General features: G+C 43.9%; 1 protein-coding gene across 2 annotated transcripts in view; it reads left to right on the forward strand.

The window, feature by feature from the left end:
• Window positions 1–23387, forward strand: part of FAT1 (FAT atypical cadherin 1) — a 129065-nt gene that overhangs the window by 104182 nt on the left and 1496 nt on the right. Inside the window, exons 12-27 of one of the 2 annotated variants that reach the window (XM_035004200.1) lie at window positions 1588–1741; window positions 2566–2799; window positions 3626–4015; window positions 5212–5426; window positions 5683–5820; window positions 7971–8114; window positions 8692–8889; window positions 9309–10110; window positions 10227–10358; window positions 12062–12219; window positions 12851–13313; window positions 14811–14964; window positions 15104–15214; window positions 16501–17132; window positions 17814–17951; window positions 22537–22572. In XM_035004200.1, the coding sequence (XP_034860091.1) occupies window positions 1588–1741; window positions 2566–2799; window positions 3626–4015; window positions 5212–5426; window positions 5683–5820; window positions 7971–8114; window positions 8692–8889; window positions 9309–10110; window positions 10227–10358; window positions 12062–12219; window positions 12851–13313; window positions 14811–14964; window positions 15104–15214; window positions 16501–17132; window positions 17814–17951; window positions 22537–22572 (4099 nt within the window). Of the gene's footprint in view, window positions 1–1587; window positions 1742–2565; window positions 2800–3625; window positions 4016–5211; window positions 5427–5682; window positions 5821–7970; window positions 8115–8691; window positions 8890–9308; window positions 10111–10226; window positions 10359–12061; window positions 12220–12850; window positions 13314–14810; window positions 14965–15103; window positions 15215–16500; window positions 17952–22536; window positions 22573–23387 lie in introns of those variants that run through there. The other variant, XM_035004199.1, reaches the window with a different exon arrangement.

Genomic DNA, 23387 nt, shown 5'->3' on the forward strand with positions numbered 1-23387 from the left:
AGTTGGTCTAAGAGGAAACGTGTTGTGTTCCACTTCAGACTTGGTGTTAGGTAACGGGACATTCAGTGGAATAGGTTTTGTAGACATTTAGAGATGGCAAGACTAAAGATGGAGATCGGGAGAGATGTAAACTTGGCAGTTTCTATGGAGAGCGGAATCCATTTGGGAGGATAATAACAAAAAGAGACAGAGAGTCCATAGGCGTATTTCCTTTCCTGGGGAGAAGGGAGGGAGAAGCAGAGGCGGGCGGAGGAGAACCATACCAGGCAGTGGTACTGAGCGCGCAGGAGGAGAGGACTTTTAGGAGGCAGGACAGCGAGTGGAGGTTTGGCGGCCAAGCGGATGAGTGAGATGTGGGACAGGACTCCGGGACTCGGAGACTGGCTTGGAGACCGTGGGCTCTGTATCCAGATGCGGATGGATGCCTGACGGCAGGGAGGGTGTGTGTGAATTGCACACACAGGAGAGTCGGAGGAAGGAAGGACTGGTAGATTAAGGGAAGGCTGGGGAGAGTGAGGGACAACGGTCTTGAAGAGGGACAGAGAAGCTGAGCAGTGTCGCCGCTGTGGAAGGGGACAGAGCTGTTCTCTGGAACGTACAGTGTGCTCAGGAGGGAAGGGAAGCTCCAGAGGAATGGGGAGTTCGATCCACATGCAGACTTTCTGGCAGCAGGGTTTTGTGTGGGTGGGTGGTGGAGGGGTGGAGGATGTCTGTGTGTGTCTTACAGAAAATCGATGTGTGTGTTTGGCCCTTTTTTTTTTTTTTTTTTTTTAACGCTTGGCATATTACTTGGATGCAATGCCTTGTGATCTTTGGGAATAATAAAATTAGGACATTAGATCATTTGAAATCACCAGTATTGCAAAATATCCTGTTTCATGAGCCATAAAATGTCATTTACCTAAAACTGAGCTCACATTAAGAAAAAAAAGTCAACAAAATCTCAGCCTGTTTGTCTTATGTTTTGGTTTATGGCAGGAGTTTCTAATTAGTTAGAACTGGAACTAACCGTTCATTATGTTTGAGTCGGTCAGCTGGGGAGGGAGGGGGTGATGGAGGCTAGCACAAGAGCCCCCCCCACCCCCCACCCTGGGGACCTTTGGGGATTCTTTGTTTTCTCCCGTGACATGGGGATGACCGATGTCTCAACTGCAGTTATATCTGGTCACGTGTTGGGAAGGATTGCAAGTAATGGATTTTCTGTATTGAAAAGGAGGCATTGATGTAACAGGCATTTACTCTCCAGTTTTGGGGTAAATATGGAATACTACTTATATTTTCTTACAAGAACTTAACTTAGACATGAACCCAACTCAAAGACGTCAGGTATTGAGAATTCTGTAGGTAAATGCCACGTTAGACTCTTCCAGTGACACGGAGGAGTTGTTACCTGTTACCTGACTCCCGTTTTGTTTTAAATGTGTTTTATAAGAAAAATAGTTTTCAAAGCTCCTTGGATTCTAAATTCCATCATTTCCCATGTTTTCTGTGACCAAAGTTAAACGTCTTTTTTTTTCCGTTATTCCCTTGGCAGTCATGTTAACCCTTCATATTATGTGTTCACGACATTGCTTAAAATCTTTGTAGACTTTATACTCAGACACGATTCCAGAAGACGCCTTTCCCGGGAAGCTGATCATGCAGGTGTCTGCCACAGATGCGGACATCCGCTCCAACGCCGAAATTACTTACACATTGTTTGGTCCAGGTGCAGAGAAATTCAAACTAAATCCAGACACAGGTAAAGATGGGACTTGGGGCAAAATTAACTACGTTCCAATAAAGTCATCTCACGTATATGGGTGGTTTTAGGTCCCACGTAAAATTTGAAATTACGTTCTGTTCCTATAAAATTTACTCTGATACTACAAAATCGGCATCTTTTAGAAATCTACACAGCAATTTGCTGTGTAAAACTTGGGGTGAGATAAAAAAAAATTAACAACAACATCACCTACTTGAACCAAGGATTTAAAATTTAGATTAATATCAACTTCTCTTTTTTAAAAAATAGTTCTGAAATTTAAGTATATCTCAAACTTTCTGCTTCATCCATTTTGTATATAGTTTGTTTTCTTGAGTCCGTGGGCATAAACTAATAATTTAGCATATTCCTTAAAATAATTAATAGTATTCTATTTGTATGTAAATCTTTGACTGTTTTCCCTCTTATAATTTGTATTTTGTTAAAATTACAGTTTTCAGGCAGCCACCCTTCCCAGAACTAATTGTAAACATATGAAGCTATGAGTCAGTTTAAAAATATTTAAATTTGGTAAATTAGGCAGTGTTGTTTTTTTTTTCCCCCTGTTTTTGTGACATTATATATAATCTGAGAGGCCCTAGCCTCGAAATCTTTATGACTTGAAGAGCCAGCAGCCAGCAGGGTCTGGAAACCTGGGTCTCACTGGGGCCCTCAGATGTTGACTCCTGTCACTGATACCATCGTGCCCCCCCCCACCCCCAGTTCTGTCATCGTAAGAGAAAAGGGGAAGAAATAAGATGTGCGTTTGCAGTTCACATCTTACATTTCAAGCGAATCCATTTATTTTTGTTTGTTTTTAGGTGAACTGAAAACATCGGCCCCTCTTGATCGTGAGGAGCAAGCAGTTTATAACCTTCTGGTCAAGGCCACAGATGGAGGGGGCAGATTTTGTCAAGCTAATCTTGTGCTCACGTTAGAAGATGTGAATGATAACGCCCCTGAGTTCTCCGCCGACCCGCACACCATCACCGTGTTTGAGAACACAGAGCCTGGGACGCTGCTGACCAGGGTGCAGGCCACAGATGCGGACGCAGGTACTGTCTAGGTGATGTATTTTGCCTTTAAGCCGTGCTCGAAGATTGCAGGAACCTCTGTCCAAAACACATCCCAAATTCAGTCTCTGTAACTTATCTTACCTTAGGCATATCGAATAACTCGTTGTTGTATTATGTAATTCCTCAGCCTTAAAAGTGGAATGAAATTTTTAGAATAATGAATTCATTTTTAATGAATATTTGAAGTCCCCAAATTGTGCTCCGTGTACTTACTATCGTAAGACATCTGTGGTGTCCCTAAAATTATGGTTAGTGACTATATTAACTGATCTTCATATCCATTTGAATTAATTAAGTGAAGTGTTATTTTGTGACTAAACCATTAGTGATGGAGATCTTGATGTGGAAATAGAACAGAAGCAAATGTTACATTGGTATAGTTTTACAGACCTTTCACAGTTTTTATGGAGAGTATAATCCTCTAGGATACATATTTATAACATTTCCGTAGCAGAGAATAAAAATAATTTCTTAAGTCATGACAGTACTGAAGAATTAGAGCAATAACAAAAATGTTACTTTTCAGATCTTTGACACAGGCTAAATAATAGGCTTCATTTTAAAAAGAGCTGTTGGGTATTCTAGCATACATGCGCATAGTCTTAAAAAGCCAGATAACGATGAAGTCATATTTAAGTTAGTAAATTGTTAATGAAAACGTTTGCTTTTTAAAGATGATAGTCATAAGAACGTCTAAGTAATGCATGTTAGCACTTTCCCTAATATGCTACATGTTTTCTCAAAAAAAAAAAAAGTTTAAATTTCTCGAAGTAAAACAGTCTGACGTATGGTCATGTGTCCCCAGGACTGAATCGGAAGATCTCCTACTCACTGATTAACTCTGCTGGCGGGCAGTTCTCCATTGATGAGTTATCTGGAATCATTCAGTTAGAAAAGCCCTTGGATAGAGAACAGCAGGCCGTGTACACCCTCACTTTGAAAGCTGTAGACCAGGGTTTGCCAAGGAGGTTGACCGCCACGGGCACTGCTGTTGTGTCCGTTTTGGACATAAATGACAACCCTCCTGTGTTTGAGTACCGTGAATACGGTGCTGCCGTGTCTGAGGACATTCTCATTGGAACAGAAGTTCTTCAAGTGTACGCGGCCAGTCGGGATATTGAAGCAAATGCAGAAATCACCTACTCGATAATAAGTGGAAATGAACACGGAAAATTCAGTGTCGATTCTAAAACAGGTAACCTGCCCTGTGAATGAGAGGAGGCCCTTTATTCTACCCCAAAGGCTAGCTCGCCAGCACTTTACCTGATGCAAAGAGACCCATCAAGACATCGGCAGTAGCTACTCTGGAAAGAGAAAACTCGACTTTTCTTTGTGTTGTTACTTTAAGTGGGATTCAAAGTGGTTTAGAACTTTTGAGCGGAAAATTAAAGAATGACACTCTAGTAATTCAGTCAAGATGTCAGAGGTCGTAAACTAGTAAAGATAAAGCGTAGATGACGGAAGAGGATCTTGTGTAAGGGCTCCTTGCTCGCTCCCATATTGAACCCATGTGAAAGTAGCTTCCTACATGAAACCGTGGTTTCGACCCCTTTGATCTTCATTTCTATAGGGGGCATCTGATAATTCATTAAAATTGGCGTCTTCATTATGCTAGTTACATAGAATAGCCGAAGTACTCTGAGTCAAACTGAATGACTGTCGACAAGGTCAAGAGTCGTAGGAGCTGTTGACGCTTGCTGCGTAAACACTTTTGTTGTCTTGTTAACCTGTGGTCTAAAACAGCGGTAAGTCTCCTAACCTTGCAGAAAGTCACTCCATTCACACCGTATTTAATTGCGTGTGACTATTGCAGATGAAGAGTAGGTGTGTGGCGATGCTATTTTAAAACCTTTTTTTAATGCATATCATAGAATTATTATTTTTAGGGCTCCTTTATAGGATGGACTATAAAGAAGGGTGTTAAAGGAATTGTTAAAAAGGGATTCTTTCTTAGTGACAAGATGTAAATAGTTATTCTGGAGATATTAAAAAAAGGATACACATTTCTATAAAAGAGAAACAATGAGAGAAGAGAAAGGAAAATAAAAGCCCAGAGTAGAATTCTTCTGTTTCCTTTCTACATTATTAGAGGGATGTCTATAGGAGATGGTGGTTTGGAAGAGAGGAGAAATATAATCATTTTTACAGTGGGATGTGGGTAGTGTTGACTGCAGGAGCAATTTAAATACCACAGAGAAATAAATGAGCATCCGGGGATGGGCAAACTCATACTTTTTAATTGCTGAACTAAGATATTAGAAAACCTAAATAAATGATAAGCAGACTTTTGAGGCAGAAATGGAAGTGTTTGTTTGGAAGTGTGTTCCCATCACAGTAGGAGGAAGTGGTAACATTTAAAAGTCCTGGAAGTCATTTTGCTCTTCCATCTAGGGGCCATATTTATCCTTGAGAATCTGGATTATGAAAGCTCTCATGAATATTACCTGACTGTCGAGGCCACTGACGGAGGCTCGCCTTCATTAAGTGATGTTGCAACTGTGAGCATTAACGTAACCGATATCAACGACAATTCCCCTGTGTTCAGCCAAGACACCTACACGGCAGTGGTCAGTGAGGATGCCCCTCTCGAGCAGTCTGTCATCACGGTGTGTATTTTCTCCCTTACCATGTTCTTCTTCTGGATCTTTGAAGGAAATTTCCGGAGGGTCCATCCAGTTTTTGTCGTGGCCTTAATCGAAAATAATTGGAAGATGTGGAAATGTCTTTTGTTATCCCAATCAATTACTGGCTCTGTTATAAATTACTGCCTTATAACAGCTGGCTGTTGATATCAGAAATTGGCTTAGTAGACTCCCGCCCCTTCCTTAGCTGTCTCCTAAGCAGGAGTGTGATGTTTTCTAGGTTATGGCTGATGACGCTGATGGACCTTCAAACAGCCACATTCGCTATTCAATTACAGATGGTAACCAAGGAAGTCCATTTACAATTGACCCTACCAGAGGAGAGGTGAAAGTGACCAAGCTTCTAGACCGGGAAACAGTACGTGCAAAAGTTTGGCTTAAATTGTTTACAAATTACCAAATCAGTACATAGAGTTTCCTTGTGCTCCCATCTGTCACATGATGGGACGTACGAGAAGGGTAGAACCAGCCTTGTTCCGGTACTGACAAGCGAGGTACAAACACTTGGAAAAGCAATTCCAGTAGGAAAATCTCAAGAATATAAGAGACATGTTTCATGCTGATAGAAGTTTGGATAAAAAGGTTTATCTTCAGGAAGAAACTACTCTTGGCTCCAGTGTTTGGAGGCCCTTCATGGAGCTAGTTGCTGGGTTTTCAATAATGGCAGAGACTCAGAAAACATAGTCGTTGAGAGACTGGGAGTCCCCGTGAGGAACTGCGTGAACAGAGGCATGGGGCAAGGAGGACGTGGTGTGTATTTAGGTGATTATTTTGGGTTGTATTGGAGTAGAGGAATCCCACCAAGAAGTGAGGGACATGGTAGAAAGGTGTGCAAGGAACGGATCAGAGGCTCAGGCTGGATGCTGCAGGCGGCAGGGAGGTAGCGAGCAGTTGGGAGCCTGGGGGTAACTCTCCGGGGAGACTGGTGTGAGGGTGTCACAGTGGGAGTGCGTGGTGTTCACCAGCGCCGGGTACCGTACCGTGAGGCAGCAAGAGCCCGGTTGGGAGGTGCCATGATGAGCGAGTGAGCGAGCAGACAAATTCAGAGACCTCGTGAAGGAGAAATCCGGGTCCGCAAAGCTCCGATATGGCCCCGCATAGAAAGCGGTGGCGTCCGAGATGTCGGTTCTCTCCTGCCTGGCCGTGGCTGGGGCCCGCCCTCCCGGAGAGCCGGGGCGTTGGGAGGCCGTTGACTTTGCCCTGGGAGTGGTGGTGGCCGGTGGGGTCTGATGAGTCGAGTTCTAGAGGAGAGTGGCGCATGAAGGAAAGATTTTCAGCCAGCATTTGGAGATTTTACTCAAACTTAAGAGACCTGAAAGCTGGAAATACAGATATGGCACAGACCTCTGGAGATGATGACAGAGGCAGTTGGAGGGAGTGAGGTAAATGTGAGCAACCGGAGAGAGGAAAGCTGGGCTGCACCCCCGTCCCTCCATCCCTCCGTCTCTCCGTCCGTCCACTCACACTCAGGGAGCTGCCTGGCGAGGTCACCAAGTCCAGAAGTGAATTCAAAGGACATTGGTGGTAATGGAGTATAGTTTCAGAACACTAACAGGTAAAGCTGAGAGGAATTTGGGAAGATAGTGATGAGCTACCTCAGTCAAGTCTCAATTCTTTCATTCCTTTTGCGTCCTGTTACTTCTGAGCAGGGACTTTGCAAGAGCTCAGGAAGCACGACTGTTAGGCTTAAGGTTGCCATACTGCTGGCCAAACAAAACTGAGTGTGACTGATGCGCTTTTTAGCTCCTTCGGTGCACTGATGTCCGGTGTGATGGCGTGCGGTGTGTCCCAGGCCATTTGCCCTTTCCCGTTGGAGCATCTTGCAGGGCTCATATTCTGCAGAACATACTCCGGGGTTTAGCTCGCTTTCTGGTGTCTTCCACCTCCTTCTTGAGGAGAAAGCTTCACAGGGGACTGCCCTTGAACAGAGCCCACGTCACTTGATGCACTTTCCTTTGTAGGGGGTCACGAAGAACTCCTCCTCAGGGATTTGGACAGGGGATTGTAATCTGAGTGTACGAGTGATGGGGGAGGGTGATCTGGCGTGTCCTGAGGTGTTGAAGATGACTGAGCCCTCGGAGCTGGAAGACCACTTCCTCTGGCTTTGGGCTGACAGTCCCACTTGGGCCTTAGAGAAAGCTGCCATCCCTGTCACTTAAAAAAGCAATTGCTTTCGAGCCCTGTTAACATTTTTCTCATTGTTTGTATTACTTCTCTGTCGTAATTTCTGTTAATCTGCAGGTTTTTAAAGATGGAATGAGTATGTTTAGAGAGGCATCAGAGAATCTAACCACCATTGGTAACTTTTCCTGTTGAGCGCATACGTTCCGTTGTGTAGATATTTGCAGCGTGCTTGTTTGTAGATTGGGGAATTGCCCACATACAAGACAGCAAGTGAGGACGGGTACACAGGTCTGCCCTTCCAGGCTCTCAGTCCCCTTCTGATGAAACCCTGTGTTTGGGCCTTGTGAAGTGGACATGTGTTCTCTTTGTTTTGTGTCTGAAAAGATTTCAGGTTACACACTCACAGTTCAGGCGTCTGATAATGGCAGTCCGCCCAGGGTCAACACGACCACCGTGAACATCGACGTGTCGGATGTCAATGACAATGCTCCGGTCTTCTCCAAGGGAAACTACAGTGTCATTATCCAGGTAATCTCGGGGATGCTCAGTGGTTCATCGAGCCCATGCCTTTTGAAATGAGCTCTTCCATTGGCCTCAGTTGTTCGTTTGAAATATCTTTCTTCTCCAAAGACTACTTTTTAGAAAAACAGGAAGAGTAAAATGAGTCCATCAATACTAAAAAATGAGTGTTTTCAAGATCCAGCCAAGCTTTTCTCTCTCCTTTTTGTGCTTTGCTTTTTTAAGACATTCTCACTAGCTTGATCCTTCATCTGATTTTCTGCTATCCCGTATTTGAGCATCACAGAATCTAATCCACTTTTCTTTTCCTCCTCCCCCACTCCATCCCTCTCGCACTTCTGCTCCCCATGCATCCTTTCTTCTCACATGTGCCCTCCCCAAGCTCCCACCTTTCCCCTTCGCCCCTTTCTCCTCCCCATCACTGCCCCCCACCCCCACCCCCTGTTCTCTCTTCTCCTATCCAGTGGAACACAGCAAGGCTTTGTTTTCTGTATACATCACGTAACAGAAAACCTGCCTGTGTCTCCTGCCGTATAGATTTGGTTTTGTTGAAAGTCGAGGCGTTTTTGGTTCTTGTACCCTGCAGGAAAATAAGCCGGTGGGTTTCAGCGTACTGCAGCTGGTCGTGACCGACAAGGACTCCTCGCATAACGGCCCACCCTTCTTCTTTACTGTTGTGAGTGGGAATGACCACGGGGCCTTCGAAGTGAACCAGCAAGGGGTCCTCCTGACATCAGCTGCCATAAAGAGGAAGGTGAAAGATCATTACCTACTGCATGTTAAGGTATGAAAGTCTTCATGATTTTGCTGTGGATTCCTAGAGGAGAGATCCTTTGGGGGCTATCTCCTTGTATGTAAATAGCTTAACGTTTCATGATAAAACAAAATGAATAGAATTGTGGTCCTTTTTTTTTTTTTTTTTGCCATGCCTTTGTTTTTATCCCAGGGCACGTTGAGGGGTCTCATTTATTCATTTGGTTACTTCATCATGGACATTGATGGAGCTAAGCTTCCTTATGAGTTAGTGAAAGGGCTATGAAGGAGCATTTATCCTTTTCCTTGTAGGCTTCTTACGAAGAAATAACTATCTAGTAATTGGTAATTTTTTAAAACATGAACAATGTAAATGTATTTTGAGTAAGAAGTTGTAAACAATGACAAAGACGACAAAGGTGTTTTTGTTTTGTTTTAATTTTCTCACAGGTGGCAGATAATGGAAAGCCTCCCTTGTCATCTTTGACATATATTGACATCAGGGTCATTGAGGAGAGCATTTATCCGCCTGCAATCTTACCACTAGAGATTTTCATTACTGCTTTTGGAGAGGAATACTCAGGCGGCGTCATTGGGAAGATTCACGCAACGGACCAAGACGTGTATGACACGTTAAGCTACAGTCTGGATCCCCAAATGGACAAGCTTTTCTCTGTTTCCAGCACCGGGGGTAAGCTGATAGCCCACAAAAAGCTAGATGTAGGGCAGTACCTTCTTAACGTCAGCGTCACCGATGGGAAATTTACAACGGTGGCGGACGTCACAGTGCACATCCGACAGATCACACAGGAGATGCTGAACCACACCGTTGCTATCCGCTTCGCCAATCTCACCCCGGAAGAATTTGTTGGTGACTACTGGCGCAACTTTCAGCGGGCTTTACGGAACGTCTTGGGTGTGAGAAGGAACGACATACAGATTGTCAGTCTGCAGCCCTCTGAACCTCATCCACATCTGGATGTCTTGCTTTTCGTAGAGAAATCAGGTAGTGCCCCGGTTTCAACCAAACAGCTTCTGCACAAGATTAATTCTTCCGTGACCGATATTGAGGAAATCATTGGTGTCAGGATACTGGATGTATTCCAGAAGCTCTGTGCAGGACTGGATTGCCCATGGAAATTCTGTGACGAGAAGGTGACCGTGGATGAAAACGTTATGTCAACGCATAGCACGGCCAGACTGAGTTTTGTGACTCCGCATCACCACAGAACAGCCGTGTGTCTCTGCAAAGGTAACACACAGAAGTAGATGAAAGCAGGGGTACAGATCATTTCACGGGAAGCCTTTGCAGGCTACACAGTAACGATCATTTTCTTGAACTATATTTTCCCTCTGTTTTTGAAACAGAGGGAAGATGCCCACTTGTCCATCACGGATGTGAAGACAGTCCATGCCCTGAGGGATCTGAGTGCGTCTCCGATCCCAGAGACGACAGATACACCTGCGTCTGCCCGGGTGGCAGGTTTGGTCAGTGCCCAGGTAGGAGTTCAGTGATGAAGCACGCTCCTGTTTTTAAAAGTCACTTTCAAGTGTTTCTTGCCATCGTTTTCTTTATTGGGGTTGACAGACGTTGTAAAGTGCATTTATTATAACAAGTCCAGCATACAAATGAATCGAGAGCAGTAGTCACTTTTCCTTCCTCTTACGTATGACAACCCACCCCTGAGTTACTAGTGACACTCTTCCTTCTCTGTGATTGTGGTCATGTCAACATACAGTCCCATATGTACACATTCAGAGTGATTTTTCCCACATTATCTTTACCAAAAAAAAAAAAAGTTACCACATCTCACAGAGTTTGCTGTTTGCTTTTCCATGGCTTAACGTATGTCGTGGGCATCTTCCCAAGTCCGTGGCCGTAAACCTAATGCTTTCCAGTGGTTATACCATGGTTTTCCAACTTTGTCCTTATTCATAGAGCTTGAGGTTATAAAGATGTTTTCTTGTGTTAAAAATGAATCCTTTTCTACACTTAATCATGGTGAGGCGCTGAGGAATGGACAGAATTGCTGAGTCATTCCGTGGTAGTCCTGAAACTAATATAACATTGTATGTTAATTATACTTTTAATTTTTTAAAAAGTACTTTTATACATATAGTCTTATTTATTGGTGCTTTCTAAAACTAGGATTTACTACGTCAAAGATTAACTACATTTTTGGGGCTCCTGGGTGGCTCAGTCGTTAAGCGTCTGCCTTCGGCTTAGGTCATGATCCCAGGGTTCTGGGATCGAGCCCCACGTCTGGCTCCCTGCTCCGCGGGGAGCCCGCTTCTCCCTCTCCTGCTCCCCCTGCTTGTGTTCCCTCTCTCTCTGTGTCTCTGTCAAATAAAGAAATAAAATCTTTAAAAAAAAAAAAAAAAAAGATTAATTATATTTTTAATTTTTAAATATACCATTATATTAGTTTCCCAGAAAGTTACACCAATTCCTTTCTTGCAGTCATGTGTGACCGTCTCACTCCCCATTCTCTTACCAACATATGGTTTTCAATTAAAAAACAAATTCCCCCATCCAGTGGGCATGAAATGATACCTGGTTATTTTAGTTTGCATTGCTCCAGCTTCTTGTGAAAGTTTTATTTATTCCTACTACCATTTCCTCTCTTGGACTGGCCTGTTCATATTCTTTGCTTGCTTGCTGGGGTTATTTGTCTGTTTCTTGTTTTTAGTGTGTAGAACATTCTGTGTGCTGTGAGCATGAATGTTATCTCCATCCCACTGTCTATTATTGGTGTTTTGATTTGTTTACAGTATTTCTTGTCATTTTGAAATTTAATTTTTGTCGGTTCTGTATAGTTTTACATAACTATTTCCACCTCTGGTGAGTGATATTATTTTCATCATTTTTGCAAATTTCATTGTATTTTGCTTGAAAAGTTTCCCCAAACCACCTGAGGCTATGTAAATATTTTCCTTAATTGTCTTCTAATAATTTTATATTGAACCTTTTTATATTTAGATCTTTCATTGTTCTAGAATTCATTTCTCTCTCATACAATAGTCCAATTCTCTTCCAAAAGGAAATCCAGTTATGCTGTGTTTTTTATTAAAGCAAATAGACATTTTCCATTGAATTGAATTTTGTAATGTTGTAACCTTAAAACTTGGATCAGTGTTGGGGGGAATCTCACTTTTACAAATATGCTTCAGCTTGGTTCTGATTTATGTTTTCCTATTCACAGGGAGTTCATCTGTAACATTTACTGGAAACAGCTTTGTGAAATACCGTCTAATGGAAAATGAAAACAAATTGGAGATGAAACTGACCATGAGGCTCAGAACGTACTCGGCTCACGCGGTTGTGATGTACGCACGTGGGACTGACTACAGCATCTTGGAGGTACGTTTTTGTACCCGAAGACCTTAAAAACACGGAATTCCATTTCATGTTCACATTGTCCATTTTTGGAAAAAAAAAAAAAAATTAAGGGAAATGGTTTTATTCCACACTTAAATAGTTCCTTGATACCTCTATGAGTTTTAGACTCTTGGGCTAAAAAGCTATTTTTGCTCTGCAGTAGTATAGAAATGGACTTCAGTGTCTCAGAACTTTTTTAGGTCATGTGACAGTTAACATTCAAACTCCAAGTGGTATTATATCTTATTAATGTTAGACAGTTTATAGAGAGTATTCACAAGTGCTTGTAAGTGATAATTACCTTTTTTTTTTAAATGCATGATCCACTTTTGATTTTACCTGATGCTATTTTTGGTTGGTATTCAGTTAACAGTTAATTGTGGGTGATTTCCATGATGCTTTTTGGAGGTGCAGTTGGCACTTGAACTTGCGTTAGGTTCATTTCTACTCTTGGCGCAGTGATGAGACGAGCGTGTGTTCTGCAGTGCTTAAAATGCAGTCTCACTCACTTTCCCTTCAGTCGCCAAACCTACCTCTCCTTTGGATGTTTGGTCAGCGTTCCTCGTTGACGATCCTGCGAGGGTAATGTGAACGGTGATTGTCTTTATCACAGATTCATAACGGAAGGCTACAGTACAAGTTTGACTGTGGAAGTGGTCCTGGCATCGTGTCTGTGCAGAGCATTCAAGTCAATGATGGGCTGTGGCATGCCGTGTCTCTAGAAGTGAATGGAAACTATGCTAGGTTGGTTCTGGACCAAGTTCACACGGCGTCAGGCACAGCCCCCGGGACCCTGAAAACCCTAAACCTGGATAACCATGTGTTTTTCGGTGGCCATATCCGTCAGCAAGGCACCAGGCACGGGAGAAGCCCCCAAGTCGGGAACGGTTTCAGGGGCTGTATGGACTCCATTTACTTGAATGGGCAGGAGCTCCCTCTGAATAACAAGCCGAGAAGCCACGCGCACATTGAAGAATGGGTGGACGTCTCTCCTGGGTGCTTACTAACAGCTACCGAAGACTGCTCAAGCGACCCTTGCCAGAACGGAGGCATTTGCCACCCCTCACCTCCTGGAGGTAGGCCTCGTCATGCTAGTCATCTTCAGAGCGTTACGCGCGGAGGCCCTTGGCAAGTTCCTCAAGTCTTTGTTTTCCCTTCCCATTCACACGATGGTGTCAGATCCTGCAGTCAGTGTTGGAATGGAGGGAAACCAGAGCAGGGCTGGACTCAGGATTCTTCCCCCAGTCAGGCTGCAGGACCTCCTCGTTCTGCACCAGGAACCACTGGTGAACCACAGCTAACCCTGCCCTCTTCTTCCTTGTGCTGTGTGTTTGTTTTGCGCACTCTTCTTCCAACCACATCGGCGTTGAGCCAGTGGGACTCAGAACCGTACGCTCAGTCCTCCTTGAGAGCTCCCTTAGATCTGATGGCTCAGCACCTAGGGACTGCTGGCCTTGCTACAGACGGGGTTTGGTTTTCCAGAATGCCTTGAACCCTCCTGAAGTGTCGCCAGTCGTGTCCTGAAGCCTTAGCGTAGTAGAGTACTCTGTGGCGTTTGTTAACCTGCCCTGTTTGTCCCCTTCCCAGTAATAGAAGCTATGAAAGGACAGTCATGGTGCCTCATCAGGAGAGAGCTTTGTGTAATTAATGGAGCAAAAATCAGAATAGCACTTCACTGGGATTTCCAAGGATTTGGCTTTGTGTTATTTTCTTTGGGAAGTGTTTGTGCATACACCACACAAAGAACAGGCCAGGTTATCCCCAGAATAATACTCTGCATGAAAGTATGAAAGTTTATCCTGTGCTCATGTTCCTTGTCCAAGTCAGGTCAGCAAGGACGCTGTCCTCGTTGACTCAGGGATGAGACTGAGAGAAGCATTTTCTTGAAACGTGCAAGCACGATCCCTGTAGCAGCAGGAGGGCGAGAAAGTGGTGCCACACACGGGCTCCTAAAGCTTCTAGCTCTCTAGAGTATCGCATCTTTGGCCAAAGAAACTCCCACAGCCGTGCCCACCTTCAGAGGCAGCAGGGAAGTGCAGTCCTGCCCCAGAAACAGCTGGAAAAAGTCTACCACCCTGTCCCATGTCACAGTCTTTGCAAAAGTCTGACATTCTTTGTGCTCCTTTGGCCACATTGGACAATCACCTTCCCTTGATGGTAGTTCATAGTCTTCCGAATACTTTCACATTATTATCTCAGCCTTTAAAAGTTTGGGAGCTGCAAATAAATGGGGATGTTTGGTAGTAAGTTTTGTTAGTTGGCATGGCCACTCAAATAAAGGACTGTTTTTCCCTGCTCTCTACGCTTGGCCCAGTGACCTTACATAAATTATGGTTAAGTCAAGCTGATGATGAGTTCTCTCTTCAGCTCTTTTGGTTTGGTTATACCAACAGTGGAAGTTAGATTTTGTTGATAACGACGACATCGTACCCAGAGGGAATACGAATTGTACTAACTTCTATGGGTCTCAGAGAACGAAGGTTTCTCTTAAAAGTCAAAACCAATATTATACTGAGATAGATTCTTTGAGTTATTGAATGATTGGACCTTTTTGTTCCCTTTCGCTCCTGCAGGTTATTACTGCAAATGCAGCGCCCTGTACATCGGGACATACTGTGAGTTGAGCGTCAACCCGTGTTCCTCCAACCCGTGTCTTTATGGTGGCACGTGCATCGTGGACAACGGGGACTTTCTGTGTCAGTGCAGAGGATTATACACCGGTCAGAGGTCGGTGTAGCCCTCTGGATGAAACTTCTTAAAATGCCTCCCTTTCATACGTAGGACTACGTTTACTTCTTGTTCTCTGTTGTGCTGGATTCCTTTGCAGTGAAAGTGTGACGTTGATGCCTCTTTCCGTGTCCTCCAGGTGCCAGCTTAGCCCTTACTGCAAGGATGAGCCCTGTAAAAACGGTGGAACGTGCTTTGACAGTTTGGACGGTGCTGTCTGTCAGTGTGATTCGGGTTTTAGGGGAGAAAGGTAACTGGCCTCTTCCAACATTTGTATTTGCGTCTCCCTGTCGTGTCACGTCAATTCGCAGATGCGACAGAACTTTATTCATTTGGGCGACGTTGCTTTGGACTTTCATGTTCCCCACCCTTAGGTCCTTGTAGACTTTATCCTTTCACTCATTAAAATACTGAGCAGGTAAACACAGCGTAGTGCCTGAGGATACCTACCTCTGCGCTTCAGAGATCTTGATCAGCAAGGTTCTCGCAGGCAGGACGTGTTTGTGGAATGATGGTTTTATTAAGGCAGACACGCATGGAGGTGGTTACCGGTCTTCGGAGTGGGATGACCGTGACCTCTCTTCAGAATATGCCGTAACTAACATTTATCTAGCGTCTAGCACCCGTTTTCCAGGGGAGGAAAATGAGGCACAGCGGGGCTTGCGTACACCTTGAAGGAGGCGAGTTTTTAGTTCCCAGATGCCCTTTCACTCATTCCATTTATAAAGTGACTCTGTGCATGTTCTTTGTACGTGCCTCATGCCTCCCTGAAGTGTGCACCGTCGGTCTCTTGTGAAGGCTCTGAGTGTGAGCTGCGTTCAGCGGTGCTTAGAGTCATGAGTTTTGCCATCAGTCACGTGGTCTCCGTTCCTAAGTTGACCTTCCTAATTCCAGTCAACTGATACCTAATATATTTGACAAAAATGTCTCAAATGTTGAATGGCCGTTGAGTATGGGGGGGCAGTAGATACACTTTATTAAGGGAGGGAGGGTTTAGGACGGGCCGGGCACATCTGCACAGGGCCCCTGCTTGGAAGAGCAGAGGGCGTGGAGAGGCCCCGGAAGGTTCCGTCAGGGGAGGGGCCGTGGGAGGTTTTCAGCAGGAGAAATGTCTTGAAATGGGAAACAGTTTTCTAACCTTTCCCATGTTTTATGCGACCGTTGTATTTCCAAGCAGGGAGATGAGAAATCTGAGCCCAGCCTGTTAGGACAGTTTCCAGCATACGGTTTATCCAAATGCACATTCTGAGCAAAGAGAATCAGACACAGACTGAATGCTTAGCCCGGGAGTTTGGTTTAGTCACCTGGCAGTTAAATAGGGCGTGACACAATGCTTATCTCCCCAACGTCCCCAGTATAGACTCTCGTGCTTAATTACTCCTCGAGAGGTGTTTTGTGGTCACGACTGTTGTTGGTAGTGTTTTTGGTGGTTACCGCCTCTGTTTTGTTTGGGTTCGGTCGGTCCCTGGTCTCTGGGAACCGCGGGCGTGGCCTGGCGCGACGTGTGTGGCAAGTGTCTGTCCTCGTTCTTGGCAGGTGTCAGAGCGACGTTGACGAGTGTGCCACCAGCCCCTGCCGCAACGGGGCGCTGTGTGAGAACACGCACGGCTCCTATCACTGCAACTGCAGCCAAGAGTACAAGGGCAGACACTGTGAGGACGCCTCGCCCAATCAGTACGTGTCCACTCCCTGGAACATCGGACTGGCCGAGGGCATAGGCATTCTCGTCTTCGTAACGGGGATATTTTTGCTGGTGGTGGTGTTTGTCCTCTGCCGCAAGATGATCAGTCGGAAGCAGAAACAGCAGGCTGAACCCGAGGACAAGCACCTGGGCCCCAGCGCCGCTTTCTTGCAAAGACCGTATTTCGATGCAAAGCTCAATAAGAACGTTTACTCAGACATACCCCCCCAGGTGCCTGTCCGTCCTATCTCCTACACTCCAAGCATTCCGAGCGACTCCAGGAACAACCTGGACCGCAATTCCTTTGAAGGATCTGCCATCCCAGAGCATCCGGAGTTCAGCACCTTTAACCCCGAGTCTGTGCACGGACACCGGAAAGCCGTGGCCGTCTGCAGCGTGGCCCCAAACTTGCCTCCACCGCCGCCTTCAAACTCCCCTTCCGACAGCGACTCCATACAGAAACCCAGCTGGGACTTCGACTACGACAGTAAGAGTGGCCCTTTGCATCTGCATAAAATGTCACTGAGCTGAACGGTGACCTTGTACAGTTTGCCAGAGCTTCGGCTGGGTCCAGTCACGTTGTGGAGCCTGTGGTGTTGATATGTAGGCTCACACTCCAGAGACCCTGGGTGTGATGTGAGAAGCTTGCCCTGGCGGAGCGCCGGGGCTGTGATGTCCTGGGCATCGAGGACCTGAATCTAGTCCTGCTCACACTAATATTCGGGAGAGAGCCTGTCATTTTGGGGATGGATATGGGCTCTCGATTAGGATTTGGGGGGCTTTTTATGACAAATTAGGAAGGGCATTTGGCATGATGGATTTTTAAAGTCAGAAGTGCTAGTATTTATAGCAGTGGCCTACCATATCTTTTGATGCTTTAAAAATGGCTATGTATGCCTTTTTAAGAGGAAGTTTTAAGTCCCCATACTGTCTCGTGATCTCCACAAGCGGGGTTATTGAGAATTTTTCTGTGCTGTGAATCTGCAAGAATGCTTGCAGGTTTGTAGGTTTTTGGTTTGCTTTTCAGATGCTCCTTTTTTCTTTCAGTTGTTCCCATAGTTGGGCCAGGCAGTATTTGGGTGCTGCTTGCTCTGTGTGAGGACACAGCAGTGAACCACCCAGAGGCCTCACCCTCACGGGGCTGACCGTTGTCACCTCTTCCTTTTAGCTAAGGTAGTGGACCTTGATCCCTGTCTCTCCAAGAAACCCCTGGAGGAAAAGCCTTCCCACCCATACAGCGCCCGGGAAAGCCTGTCGGAGGTGCAGTCCCTCAGCTCCTTCCAGTCCGAGTCGTGCGATGATAATGGTGAGTAAAGAGTTTTGAAATGCCGCGCTGTGGGCGTGGTGCGGCGTGTGGAATGTTGCGGGTGTGCCCGGTGCCCTCGTGGAGGCTCTGACTGTGGTCACGTCCCACTCGGGACCACCGGTACACAGCCCACAGCCCCTTGTACAACCTGCATGAACATCTGCGGGGGAAAATATTTCAGACATTCCTAACGGGATAGGCATTTGAACTGCAGCAGCTGGTCAGAAATAGGGAAGAAAATATACTGAAGATCTTTTCTGATTAGGGCTTTTTGGTTTTTTTTTCCCCACAACAGTAAATGTTCTAGAGATTTTGTGGGGGTAAAAAAAAAAAAAAAGTGCAGCAGCTTTCTTAAGCACAGCCCCCGACCCATCCTCCTACTCCTGTGCCCCCCGGGTGGCAAAGCGGTAGTCGGAAGTGTTCAGCTCCGGTAGCTCCTTCGCTATTACAAGGTTTTATTTGTCTCTTCCCCCAACTCCCCTGCGGCCCCAGCTCCCATTTGGATCAGAGCGTACTGACTGAGAGCGCAGTTTAAGAGATTGCTAGTAAGTTTGATTATATTTCTAATGAAGAAAGTTTGACAGTGGGATCTTTGATGCCAGTTATGTTGATCTGATTTCCCTAGGTAAACTGCGTTAATAACCAGCTTTGCCATGTTAACACATACCAGTAGAGAAAATGGTCAATATTCAGTAATAAAATAGTTGTTGGTGGAAATTTTTGCAGCTCAGAATTAGTAAGTTTGACTTTTTTTTTTTTCCTTAAAAATGTAATGTGTTTAACCATTTCAAATATTTGGTGGAAAGAAATAACCCATTATCATTTATTTCTAAACCCAGAGTAATACAGTTCATAATATATTGCAGTCTTTTTCCAAACTAAAGATGGCCATGAGTTGACTCCATTCATTTCTGATTCCAAGCCTGTTATGTGTCGGATCAGAGTTCACCTGTGTTTATTATTTATTACTTAGTAACGGAGTCTCTGAGCATAGCTTTGCTCATTAAACCAAAAGAATAGGATCCTTTCTTCCATTAGGTTTAATTTAAAACAGTAGTGTTGCCAGTTTATGTAATTTATATTTTGGTTCCTAAAATGCTCTTCATAAATACATTTCAGAATCTTGTCAGTGTTTTCCTCGAAACATCATTCTTCTTAATAGTCCTAAATACTTGTAATAAACTGTGGTCTGTTAGTTATGAAAGTTAATTTCTGGAAAACGCAGTGTGAGAAAGAAAACATATCCAGGAGTGTTTGTATTTTAATTTTTATCAGTCATAAAGTCTGTTAATTATATTTTTAGTTTTCTGAGGCTTTTGTAACAGATTACCACAAATGTGGTGGCTTAAAGCAAGGTACATTTATCATCTTACAGTTCTGTAGTTTAGGAATCCCACCACAGGTCAGTGGGCTCACACGGAGGTATTGGCAGGGCTACTGTGTTTCTGCCCCCTCTAGAGGAGATCCTGCTCCCTGACCTTCCCCAGCTTCTAGAAGCCTGTCTTCTTGCAAAGACAGCATTGCCTCTCTTCAGCCATTCTCCTGTAGTCTTTGCTTCCTACACCCACAGCTAGGAGAGATTCTGCCCTTTTAAGGACCTTTGTGAATACATTGGGCTCCTGCAGACCATTTAGGAAAATCTTCCCCATCTCCAGATCTTTAATCACATCAGCCAAGTCGGTCCCTTTGCCAGGGATGCTAACATATTCCCCGTCTCCCAGGATTAGATGTGGACATCTTGGAGGGCCATTTTTCAGTTTACCATACGCACACATGTTTATCTTGGCGTAGATGCTTTAAAACAGTCTGATCTACAAATAAAAGGGAATTTACCTAGGAAACAGCCAGGCAGACAGTCTGCATTTCTCTGCTGGTATGTTAGCTCCCCAGCTGTTAGCCTGTCTGCAAAAAAGATAAGAAATTTGGAGTTGGGGGCACACAGAACAGAATTAAAGCCAGTTTTGTATTTATGTTACGTATTTTATCTTATTATGTAACGCTAACTTTTTCTTGGAATGTACAAATTCATTAAACCCAGCAAATTGGCTTAGCAAGCACTTTACTGTTTAAATGTGAAGTCTTTTGCCCATGAGATATTAAAATAAGGATTGTTTTGGCATGACTAGATCTGTAGGTGAGAAAACTTAGAGCTAAAATATGTCTTAAATTATAGTATAATGTGGTTACTCTGTCCCTTTGATTAATAACAAATATGTATCGCTTGATTAGAAAAATGTCTAAGCTATATAATAGCGAGAGTATAGGGGTCCTGCATAATTATATTATGTGTTATGCTAAAGTTTTCATGTTTTTAAATTAGGTAGAGATTATATAATGTAAAGAAATCCTATTTAATGCACTGTTTTCTAACTGAAGATTTTCCTAATTTACTCCTTTTGAACCTTTTCACAAGCTTCCATAGTGACTGTAATACACCTTGTCAACGCTGTCGTTGACACGGTGGATGAAGAAGGTATAGTCACGATAAGTGTGCTGTGTATTTGTGTTCATACTGACTGCCACTAGAATAGTGCTTTCGCCTGTTGTATGTAGTGTTATAAAAAAAGTCGTTTGTGGTTTTGACGGGCTTGAGTACTTCTGTGCAGGTGTGTATGTATATTCATAATCGAGGTACGTTACAAAGATATTCTGATGTGTGTTGCGTCTTTGTCTCTTTTTCCACTCACAGTGAATTTGTGTAGATACCAGAAATGACCCATAGGATCTTGACAACTTGGCTTTACATGACACAGGATTAAGAAGCTTAGAAGTCATTCTAGCTAAACACTTTTTTTTAAACCCTCTTCATAGGAATAACACTAACACACAGCTTTTATAATTACCTGACTGTGGTCAAGGATAATGATAGAACATGGCAGAAAGTAATTATTTTCATTATATGGTTTAGTGAAAATTAATATGAAGCTTTTATCTCTCTGTTCACAATTCTGTGAAAGGGCATTGATCTGCACCTAAAGTTACTTTAAATTAAATCAGCCCTTTGTTAATGCACTGAAATTTGAGTAATCACACGTAAATTGCACAGCCTAGTAGCTTTTAAACTGTAAATCCCATCCCCAGGAGGGTTTAGAATTTATCTTTTTATTACACCATCAAGAGTGCATTAGGCGTAGGGGATTGTCTTTGGGAGGACATGTATGTTTTCAGGATTGAGTTGAGAAGGAAGGATGGTTTCGGGATAGGGCAGGCCAGGCCGAGGGTTGTACCTTCCTAAGAACAGGTACTGTGTCTTGGTCAATCAGAAAGTAATCTGTATTTTGTCTAGTGGATTTTAGTTATAAATATTGATGGAATTTTAAAAAGAACTTTAAAACCGTTCTTTCATGGGATCTCCTTCATTGAAAAATAATAGAAACTGTATTTAAAGTTGAATGCTTGAATTTTAAGAATCGAGTGCCTCTGGAGTCACAAAGGTTGTCAATCCTCTCAAAGAAATTACCACATTTTTAGTAGATTTTAAGAACAATTCTGTAGATACACATTGACTAAATACTGGCTTATTCATTTTTTAGAACCACCATGGTCGTTTCAGTTTTAGCTTTAAATTCCTGGAAGAGAACCATCAATCAATCAGATCCTGTTTGTTCCAAATTTATTACATGGGTTTTCAGGAACATTGTAGAATGCATGGAAAGCATTGGTTTTGTTCCGAAAAGCATTGCAGTGACCCTGTTTCTACCATGATTACTACTTTCCAAGAATGAGAATCACGACAATCCTAGGAGTTCGGGCTCGACCTACATTTTCTGATTTAATCCTCCTAATAAAGGGATTTCCACTCCCCTTTCAAATATAAGAACCTGAAGCTTAGCCAGGGTAAGCAACCTGCCCAGGGCCAAAGCCCTGACTGACGTGGGATTTACTTCTTCTTTCCCGGTCTTCGTGCTGGAGTTCCGGTATGAGATGGGAGTTCTGAAGGAGCGAGCGGCCTTGCAGTGCTGGGCGGGGGACAGGAGTAAGCACAGCTCATGCTCTCTCCCAGGAGAAGGGGACAATGGGAATGTCAAGTCACATTCAGAATGGGCAAGGTTTGCAGAGAGTTTCTTCTAGCGATTCACAAGTCCCTACGTTGGTGAATTTGTCTGAACGTAACGTACATTTGAGCGCTGTAATGTGCTGTCAGGTGTGTCTTATGTAGCTTTAGATGTATTTGGATTCTGTCATCATATTGCTCAGTATCATGAAGGTGTCATTTAAGTTCCTATTTACATTTAGTAGAGCCTTTAGACTTTAGACTAAATAATAATTTAATTATTTAACCTGTGCTTTCAGGTTCAGATTGCCAGAAAAAAAGGAAAAGAAAGTAAATTCATGTTTGAGTTTCCTGGCAAAGTTCCTCATCCCGATCTTTTCCTGTCCTCCCCTGTCCTGTTTCATTTGCGCTACGTACATTTCTCAGCCATTTGGAACTTCCGTAGATCATGGCTTAGAGGCCTGGTCCATGGCTGACTGGGCCTTGATAAACAGTTGGCATTGTATTATGTACTGATCTTGATTGCCTTTTCAGCCGTCTTTCTGTTTTAATTACAAATGTTTTCTTTTCTCTCTACTCTGCCACCAAAAGAGTCTTTGGCTGCTCCTGACCTCAGCAAATCAAGAGGTGACTTATGCATGCCAGTTGTTCATTGATACTCACTAAAAAACATTGGTAAAATTTGACCCAAGGCTGACTTGCTTCACTTGTTTGCCGCAGTAACTAAGTCCAGAGCTGTTTGTATGCTGCATTCTAAACACGTCGCCTCGCCTGTGTGTCAGAGGAGTTCCGTAATCCTTGCCGGGGGGGGGGGGGGTGGGGGGGGGGGGGGGGGGAGGGGGGCATTCCCACATCGGGAGGTTTTTTAAAAAAATATAGCCTAAAATGATCCTTTGTCCTTGTAAAAGTAACAAAAACTGGTTGATCAAAATTGTGCTCTGTTTTTCAGTGTCGGATTGCATTTTGCTTGATTTGGAGGCATGCTTTGTTACATACTTATTTAATGTCATTCGTAGTTTTTAGTATAAAGCTTATATGATTATAAAGGAATTTTTTTAAATGTTAGCATGTTAAAGATAACTTTTACTACCTTAAACAGTTGCATCAAGCGTTTAAAGGACCAAACTTCTTCACTGTGTCCTGAGCCTGAACAGATACCTTCATATAGAGCAGTGGGTTCTGAATGACGGGCAGGAGCTGAAGGGGGGTGATGGGAATCGCTTGTAGAAGAGCGCATGTCCTTTAGACGCTAGCACACTGCTTCTGTTCAGACTTGTTTTGTTTCCTTGAAAGTTAGGTCCCATTTGGAACTAGAGCCTAGTTCAAAGAGGTTGTCAAACTTGGAGGTGGGGGAGGCCCTCAAACAATGAGCAGAGGTTTCCACAGGGAAAAACCCGTGGGAAGCCTTTGCATTTGTGTGTGTTACAGTGAGCTCTTAGTCC

This window comes from Mirounga leonina, unplaced genomic scaffold (assembly GCF_011800145.1).
Source record: "Mirounga leonina isolate KUSES-001 unplaced genomic scaffold, KU_Mleo_1.0 Mir_128, whole genome shotgun sequence".
Lineage (NCBI taxonomy): Eukaryota > Metazoa > Chordata > Mammalia > Carnivora > Phocidae > Mirounga > Mirounga leonina.